Source organism: Oratosquilla oratoria, chromosome 22 (genome assembly GCF_046742065.1).
Source record: "Oratosquilla oratoria isolate Oo_2021 chromosome 22, ASM4674206v1, whole genome shotgun sequence".
Taxonomy (NCBI): Eukaryota; Metazoa; Arthropoda; class Malacostraca; order Stomatopoda; family Squillidae; genus Oratosquilla; species Oratosquilla oratoria.
In genome coordinates this window covers 43,268,862-43,278,861 of record NC_134798.1, presented here as the reverse complement: position 1 = coordinate 43,278,861, position 10,000 = coordinate 43,268,862, and the positions used below count along the sequence as shown (strand labels likewise).

At 43.4% G+C, this 10,000-nt stretch overlaps 1 protein-coding gene across 6 annotated transcripts in view; it reads left to right on the top strand.

Moving 5' to 3' along the window:
* LOC143037499 (uncharacterized) overlaps nt 1-10,000 on the top strand; it is a 259,649-nt gene that overhangs the window by 214,436 nt on the left and 35,213 nt on the right. For all 6 annotated transcript variants that reach the window (XM_076205816.1, XM_076205819.1, XM_076205813.1 and 3 more), the window contains exon 4: nt 5,265-5,440. In XM_076205816.1, the coding sequence (XP_076061931.1) occupies nt 5,265-5,440 (176 nt within the window). The remainder of the gene's footprint in view (nt 1-5,264; nt 5,441-10,000) is intronic.

Below are 10,000 nucleotides of genomic sequence, written 5' to 3'. Positions count from 1 at the left end.
AATGTACATATTGCACAGACACTACAAAGACGATGGAAAGAATACTGGCAGTGCTTATATTGTACAGAAATTGTACAAAGAGGACACAGACTGTACTGATATTGTGCATATTGTACAGACTATATTGACATACTATACAGATAGGTTGTACAGACAGTGCATATACTGTCCAGACACTACACAGACAATGAAAAGATGTCGGCCAATGTATGTAATGTGCCGAAACCGTACAGTGCACACACTGCACTAATATTGTAAACACTGTACAGACTATACAGACTGTAATGACAGTGTGCATAATATACAGACTGTACAGACTGTAAGGCTGTAATGACAGTGTACATAATATACAAACACTATACAGACACTGCACAGGCTGTACTAAGTGCATATACTGTAAATACAAACTGTAAGGCTGTAATGACAGTATACATAATGTACAAACACTGTACAGGCACTGCACAGGCTGTACTGACAATGTACATACTGTACAGACAGACTGTACAGCCAGAGCGTACAAAGTCTGCCGCCGATCCCGTTCCTTATGAAAGATGGTTGGTGGTCACACTTGGTCACTTGGGTCGGTCACACTCGGCGTGTGTGTGTGTGTGTGAGAGAGAGAGAGAGAGAGAGAGAGAGAGAGAGAGAGAGAGAGACCGACCGACCAACCAGCGGGGGTGGGGGGCACCGTTTGCATAACGTTATCGCCCCATCCCCTCCCTCCCCTCCATACCTCCATTCCAACCACCATTACTGTTTCACTCACTCTTCCACTCCACTCATCCTTCCACTTCACTCCTTTACACTCCTCTTCACTCCACCTCTCCACTCCGTACCACTCCATTCTCTCCCTTTTTACTCCATGCCACTCTATTCCATCCTACACCCCTCCACACTACCCCCCTACATAATGATAATAATGATAATGACGACAATAATGTTAATAATAGTAGAATAAATTATAATAGTAATGATGACTATAACATTAATTGAAACTGGTTGCCAGACAAAATATTATGACTATACCTCAGCAAAATTATAAAAAAAGAACAATGAAAAAAAATAATAATAATAACCATTACAATTGTTCGACGACCTTTCTGATCGATCAGTTGTCGAATAGCGGGGAATCACGAGGAACTGCCCTTCAGCAAAGAGGAGAAACTCGAATGGACGGACACACATACACACACACATACACGCGCACACACACACACACACACACACACACACACACACACACACACACACACACACCTTCATATATGGACAGCGACGCCCAGCATATTATGTACTCAAAATACATTACTTCTAAAATTTACACGAATTGTATATTGCCAGTGTATCTTTGTATCCCTGTTAATTCAATAAACCGATTATTATTTATTATTACAAACGCACATGCTTGTATGTATATGTATATGTGTGTGTGTGTGTGTGTGTGTGTGTGTGTGTGTGTGTGTGTGTGTGTGTGTGTACATGTATGTATGTATGTGACGACCATACATTAGAAACGAGTCCATTCCACTGGTTGCACACAGCAAAGAACGATCGAAGTAATTAGGTAACAGTGTTGAAGCGATCAAAGCGACGACCTGGGAACCAGGTATGTAGGCTAACGGGAGTAAATCAACAACAGGCAGGAGAGAAAACGGGTAAACAAACAGACGTAAACCTTGTAACAGTTCAAGCGTGTCTGGGCGACTTCGAGCGACCTCGAAGAACCCCCGGAAGAAGGCACTGCAGGAGGTATCCCCGAAGAACCTAACGGAAGATGGCGCTCCAGAAGACAACCCCAAGGACCCTTCTGAAGAAGGCGCTGCAGATGACCCCGAGGAACCTCCTGCAGAAGGCGCTGCAGGAGACGACCCCGAGGAACCGCCTGAAGAAGGCGCTGTAGGAGACGACCCCGAGGACCCTTCTGAAGAAGGCGCTTTAGGAGGTGACCATCGGACATTCTGAAGGACTTCGTAATGATTTGAGCCTTTAAAGTAGTCACTGAAGGGGTGGTTAAGGGTTTAGGGTTACTATTTCCCTGTTGTCTGGAAAAAAATCAACTGATGGCAGCAAGAATAAATATGCGCTTCAAAAACATGAAAAAGTTAATCGATATAAGTGCAGGTTTCCTTTATTTGAATAAAATCGCCTTGCGGTAGTCACAAATAATGTATAATTCATTAACATTAGTAACAGGGGTAAAGCCAATCTTTGTTCTGCCTAATTGACGATTTTATTCAGGTCTGAGAAGGTCATTGACAAAGCAAAGGGCTTGGTATATGCTAATACCTACCTTTATATATGTACAGTATATATATATATATATATATATATATATATATATATATATATATATATATATATATATATATATATATATATACTCGTGTATATATATATATATATATTTATATATATAATACTAGTATGTATAGAGAAGTTTTATATGAGTGACGTGCCAAAGGTTGGCGGAGTCGTGCGTGTATATATATATATATATATATATATATATATGTATATATATATATATATATATATATATACATACTAGTATATATAGACAAGATAGAGAAGTTTGTAGGAATGACGTGGCAGAGGTTGACGGAGTCGTGCGTGTGTGTGTGTGTATATACATACATATATATATACATATATATATATATATATATATATATATATATATATATACACATATACATATATACACACAATGTCAACAAAACTCTGAAACTGGGACTCGAACCATTGGCGTTACCGTTGTACCATGCTGATCGGCTAAAAGGAATGTTCTGGAACTTGACCTGACCATTCCCCAACGACAGCTCGCATGGTAGAGTATGTAATCTTCATTTCATCGAGTCTATTTCATAATTGTCCTAATTCTGTCTGTTTTATATATTTATTTTTATTGTTATTGTTGTTATCATTAATGTTAATGATAATAGTAATAATAATAACAATAATAATTAATAATAATAATAAAAGAATCTTAATCTCAGAAGGACACAGGCTCATTTCCTTCGATAAATGCCCCCAGGAGGAAAGTGTTTCGTAACGATGACTCGGCGTTGTCTTGTAAAGTTGGGGGGAAGAAGGGGAGAGGGAATAAAAGTGGGGGAAAGTGATGCTCGAATTATGCAAATGAAAGCTGGAACGAGCAACGAACGCTTTTTTTTTTTTTTTTTTTTTTTTACAGTAGAATACAAAAGTCACGCTCCGGTGGTGAGGTTTAGGTAAGGTTCCTTGGGATGAATAAAATCATCTGACGACAAGTCCATAGAAGCCCGTCAGCCATGTCTGACGTCAGGCGATCTTATTCAGCTGATGCCAGGACTCGGTAGGTAACCATTGGCGTTGTGTCAGCCGGTTGGAAGCGTCAGCAATGCTGAGTCAGTGCTGACACTGACTGTCAGGAGACCTGGTGAGGTCAGCTGAAGGTGACCGACTATGCTTTAAAGTGTTAATGTACACACACACACACACACATACATACATACATACATACATACATACATACACACATCACATACATGCATACATACATACATACACTCACAAACTGTACATACACATACACGCACACACACATACACACGCGCAGGCACGCAAACACACACACGCAGACACACACATACATACATACATACATACATACATACACATACTGTACATACATACACATACTCGCACACACACATACACACGCGCACGCACGCAAACACACACACACGCACACCGTGTCTCACTTCATGGATTTTATTCTGTTTTGAAGGCTGCAGTCGATTCTGTTCAGCTGAGTATATAGACCTTCGATTTGGACTGGGGTCCTGATCATTGAAACCCGGCTTCACAGTGGGGGGTCGCTCCCCCTAGCCTCAACTGCATCAAATCGCCTCATGTCCTCAACCAGAATAAGATCAGTAAAGTTGGCCACCGCCATGAAGGGAGTAAACGAGCGTAAGGCTCCCGGATGGGAGTGGGGGGGGAGGGGGGTTAAGATCCAATTTGAGGGTGATTTAGAGCACAGGGCGGCAGTGTCTCGCTGTACCCGTGGTTGTGTCGGCTCCTTTAGGAAGGTCTTGTGCATGTCTGCTTCTGCAGAAGTGATCTCTCTCTCTCTCTCTCTCTCTCTCTCTCTCTCTCTCTCTCTCTCTCTCTCTCTCTCTCTCTCTCTCTCTCTCTCTCTCTTGCACGCACACACACGTGTACATGCACACGTGTACAAGCACCGCTGGGTTCCTTCACACCTAAATAAAATCTGTTGGCGGCAGGTCAGGGTACAAGTCTTAAAATTCAGCCTTCGTTCTGTGACAGGTGACTTCTACTTCTGGATTTCCTAGCATGATGGGCAAAGGTGACGGCTTAAATCGTACCTGAGTATCTCCTGGCGAGAGTTCCCTATCTTGTGTATTTGATTTTCTATGTATTTATTTATTATACTTATCTATTATACTCTTCGTCAATTATTTGTGTGTGTGCGCGTGCGCGTGCGTATAGTGTAGCTTATGCTTCTGTACCGTTTGACTTAACGTCATATCGACCTCAAAAACGAAAACGTTACAAGGTTTCTTGTATTCCAGTAATTAACCAGTTTAAAAAAAAAAAAAAAATGCGAGGTTCTTCAAGGAGTGCGCTCTTGTCCCCTATCATTTCCTCCTCCCGACGAAACGACATGACGTCATACTTTGGTGGTTAATGTCAATGACATGACGTCACATGTTTATAACCACCGCCAGCGTCATGATGTCATATCCTTATGGCAGCTACATACGACATGACGTCACAGCTTAGTGCCTGTCGTCAGCTACGTGACGTCACTGGTTTGTAGCTACAGTCAGCGTCATAACGTAATAGTTTTGTGCCTACTGCCAACGGCGTGACGTCATGTCGTCGTGGGAGCTGCTAGCGACATGATGTAATAACAAAGTGTAGTTCACGGCTTGAGTACACATCGACAGTTACGAGAGGAAATGTGAAAATCCATCACTGATCCTATAATTTCGACGTCTTCCTGTGTGTGCAAGAGGGGTGAGAGAGAGAGGGAGAGAGAAAGAGAAAGAGAGAGAGAGAGAGAGAAACTGAAACTGGAATATCGAAAAAGAAAACTGAAAAAGAAGCCTTTGACAAAAAAAAATATATATTGTTCCTGTACATCTCTATTAATTTATATTTTCCTTTTATTTGTTTATTATTATTATTTTTTCTAATTGTCCACGTATCGATGCCATGTCCCACTGCACTCAGCACTTCGCTCTCTTCTCCCACAGGCGGCGACCCGGGCGTGCAGAACCACAAGACGCCCACCATCGTCCTGCTGACGCCTGAGGGCGCCTTCCACTCGCTCGGGTTCACGGCGAGGGACACCTTCCACGACTTGGACCCGGCGCAGGCCCCCAAGTGGCTCTACTTCGACAGATTCAAGATGGCGCTCCACTCCAACCAGGTGAGGGCTCCTCACTTTTTTTACCCGCTCTGCGAGGTGGCTGAGCATGACAGCCTCTAACGGAGCTCGGGTGGTATAAGAACATGTGATGCGCTTATTGATGTCACTCGCTGACTCTCTCTTTGCGGAACTCGAACTGCCTTCCTCTGGTTTCTTTCCTCCAGACATAGGCGTCCGAGTTCGCTGACGAGTCCATTGTGTGTGTGTGTGTGTGTGTGTGTGTGTGTGTGTGTGTGTGTGTGTGTGTGTGTGTGTGTGTGTGTGTGTGCGTATGTGTGTGTGTGTGCGTATGTGTGTGTGTGTGTGCGTGCGTATGTGTGTGTGCGCGTATGAGTGTGTGTGCGTGTGTGTGTGTGAGAGAGAGAGAGAGAAGAAACTCCAAGTGGTTGGCGTGGAAGGAGACCAGACAGGGTGTCGAGTTAGAAAAGTTTGCAGGAGTGACAAGGCAGAATATGACCCAGTCATCCTATTCGTACAAACAGTTGAAAGAGGCCTTTGTTTGGCCGTGGACTTGAAATGCAGTTTAGATGATTAGAAGTCAGGTTAAGCTAGATTAAGGTAGAAATAAAAGAAAATGCATAACATCACTGAAGTACAGAATGTGGAGAGGAAACTATTTATTTGACAGTTATGGATGAAGAAGAGGGAGGAGGGAGAAAGAATGGGGGAAAGATGAATATATTAATCCTATTATCCAGTAAATGAGCTAAGAAAAAAAAATCATCTATAAAGAAAAAAAAAAACGAAAAAATTCCTCATATGTAAATGGCACATTGGAATCCTTATCTTCTTGCCCGAGGCTACATAGTCTGTTGTTGCAAATCATTGCAGAGAGGGAGGGGGGCGTGCAACAAGCAGGTGCTGCCTCGGGTCCACTTTATGGCAGATTTGAAGATAGCTTGCATAACACCATCCCTGCCCTATGAGCTTGGAGGCTCCTCGGTTCAATTCTTTTCCTCGGACGTGCATGGCTAATGCTTGTTCTCTCTCTCTCTCTCTCTCTTCCTCTCTCTCTTCCTCTCTCTCTCTCTCTTCCTCTCTCTCTCTCTCTTCCTCTCTCTCTCTCTCTCTCTCTCTCTCTCTCTCTCTCTCTCTCTCTCTCTCTCTCTCTCTCTCTCTCTCTCTCTCTCTCTCTCTTCCTCTCTCTCTCTCTCTTCCTCTCTCTCTCTCTTCCTCTCTCTCTCTCTTCCTCTCTCTCTCTCTCTCTCTCTCTCTCTCTCTCTCTCTCTCTCTCTCTCTCTCTCTCTCTCTTCCTCTCTCTCTCTCTCTCTCTCTCTCTCTCTCTCTCTCTCTCTCTCTCTCTCTCTCTCTCTCTCTCTCTCTCTCTCTCTCTCTCTCTCTCTCTCTCTCTCTCTCTCTCTCTCTCTCCTCACCTTTCCCTTTCCTCCAGATTATTTGTCTCACGCTGTCTTTCTGTTTCTCTATGTCCGGCTCTGTCTCCGTCCCTCTGTCTTAGTCTCTAGATCCCCGTCTCTCTCTCTTTCTGTCTCCCTGTCCCTCTCTCCTTCTCCCTGTCTCTGTCTCCCCCTTCATGTCTTCTTCTCCTTGTCTCCGTATTCCTGTGTGTGTGTGTCTGTGTGCATAATTTGAACTACAAAGAACATAGAACAGAAACAAATAAAGAGAGCAAATACCTCAAAATAGCAACCTTCAACAAAATATGACTATATATGAATAGCGTCTTCTTTTAAAAACGCTATAATCGCTCTTACAGGTTGTTCGTATAAAAATTTAATATTAAACCCCCTCCCCACCCCGCTGTGATGGGGATATAAGGTTCTACGTAGATACTCGTATAGGATTTTTAATATTGGCAACCTTTATGCACAATTTCGGGGGGGGGGGGAAAGAAGGCGCTTGGAGCGTTCTCCCGCGATGCTACTGATATGTTAAAACTAACAGGAATGAGAGACTATCTGGTCAGCTCGAGAAAGAGAAAGATAATTGGGTAGAAGGAACCACCCGGAAAGGTAAATCCTTACAAGAGGAGGAGGCCCACCGCAGGATAGCTCCAGGGAGAGAGAGAAGGGTGAGCAAAAGGACACCAGGTGGACGCCGGGAGGCGGTAAACGTAGCAAATAACCGCCAGGCCGGTGAAAGTGAGGGGTGGTGAAGTTTGCAAGAGTGACGTGTCACATCTTACGAATCGTGGAAGAAGTTGTAAGAGGCCCTCGTCTAACAGTGGACTTCGCAAAGTTGCTACTAATAATATATACAGTGCGTGTGTGTGTGTGTGTGTGTGTGTGTGTGTATTTACCTAGTTGTAATATACGGGAGGGGAGCTATGCTCGTGGTGACCCGAGTGTGTGTGTGTGTGTGTGTGTGTGTGTGTGTGTGTGTGTGTGTGTGTGTGTGTGTGTGTGTGTGTGTGCATGTATGTGTTTGCGTGCGGGTGTGCCAGAAGAAAGGATGTAAATATATATTATCTTGATTTTATTTATTTATTTACTCATTCATATACTAATTTATTACTTGAGGTATTAGTGTCAGATATTTTTCATACGATTTATAGAGAAAGAGAGGTGATTATAGAAAAATAGATTGAGATAGAAAATTGTACATGTCATCTTTGCCTTAGGTTCTCGGACATTCAGGGCAAGTGGCAGTCACTGGTAGACATTCGGTATCGAACACGACTCTGCTTACTTACAAGGTGGAGAGAGAGAGAGAGAGAGAGAGTGAGAGAGAGAGAGAGAGAGAGAGAGAGAGAGAGAGAGAGAGAGAGGGGTGGGGAAGAGGAAGAGGGAGGCAAGAGATAGAGCAGGGAAGAGAAAAGGAAAGAGAGAGACAGGCAGGGAGAGAGAAGAGAGAAGGTGAGAGAGACAGACAGTAAGACAGGGAGAGAGAGAAAGAGGTGGGAGGGGATATAATGGACTCATTAGGTGCGGCTACCAGCACCCGCTGCTACAGGTTGCCGCAACAGCCAGCAGGTGCGGCTGCGGCGCGGCGGGTGCGACCGCCAGGGGCCGCAGGTCGCCTGCGGACAGACGGGGGGTGGGGGGAGGGGAGGGGAGAGAGAGAAGGTGGGGGTTGGGCGGGCACAAGGGAGCAGCCGGTAGATGGGTGAGACGTCCTCCAAGGAACAGCCGGTGGGAGACCAACGTGGAAAGATTTTTTTTTCTTCTTATGATTAATTTGCTTGTTTGTCCTGTTTCACTTTGTCCATTTATCATCACCGTCGTCAGCCGTTTCGATGTTGTTAGTGTTATTAATAGTATAGTCATAAGTATCATTTGTTATTAATATTATAATTAACATTATTATTATTATTACTATCATTATTATTATTATTATCATTATCATTATCATTTGTTATTGCTATTATTAATATTATGATGTTTTTAGTAATATTAATGTTTGCCACTGGGATGCAAGACTTTTCTTGAAATAACCAAAAGGACTCTGATTTCGTACACAAACACACACAGACGTGTATATATGTATATATATATATATATATATATATATATATATATATATATATATATATATATATATATATATATATATATAATCTTCAAATCGACGGCTTCGGATGGTCTACAAACGTTATATAAATCCCAAACGCGGATTCGAACGCAGAAGCTTGAGGACACCATCCGAGCGCTTTAACCTCCCGACCACCACGGCCCCCTCGGGGTGAACGATGAGGTGAGATGTGATAGGGTCGAGAGTTGCATGTAAGAGGTCGCCGTTTTGGCACCTAAGGATCGGGATTGGAGCGGAGGAGCTGTGAAGGGTGAGGGCGGAGACGGAGGAGGGTGGGGGAGGGAGGGAGGGAAAGGGGGTGGGGGTAGGAGGAAGCTAAGGGGGGTGGGAGGGAGGGAGAGTTGGGGACAGATAATAGGGAAATAGAGGTCCATTTACCGAAAAGATCATACAAAGTGATGATAAGAAGAATAAGGAAATAGAGTTCCGATGTACTAATAAATAGATCAATAAATCCAGGAAGGACTTACGCCATTGTTGGTTGTCGTTGTAAGTTACAACCTCATCACAACATTGCAGGTTGTAACATACAACCTGCAGTCGGAATATGTTGCTGACTTGGCACATACCGGAAATGTTGGTACGTGGGGGAGATGTTGCAAAGTGCAGGGGTACCTACTGAACACAATTTCCGAAATTTTTAGTTTATATAAAATATATTTTGAGTGACTATATATCTAGTGGGACTGAAAGAAGGAGAAAGATATCCCATGAATAAAATCGCCTGACGGCAGGCGAAGTGAAACGTATCCAAAATTAGAAAATGGACCACAGAAACACCTTCAGTCTTGTGGCGCACTTTATAGGTTTTATTCTGGTGAATGGTGGGCTGTTTTGTTTTAACTCGGGCGGCCATAGGCGACCGGGACCCCCAAGCGGTCCCGAAACTGAGACGAATCAAGTGGTATAGCATTAGCCAGAACATAATATGCAAAAGTTAGTACCTCAAAACAAAGAGGATAAAACGTTAAATATATATATATGTATATTACAAAGGATTATAAAGAAAGAGGGTGCCAACAGGAGACTTTTTGGTCCATAATTAGGTCGGACGCGGGAAAAAATGTATAC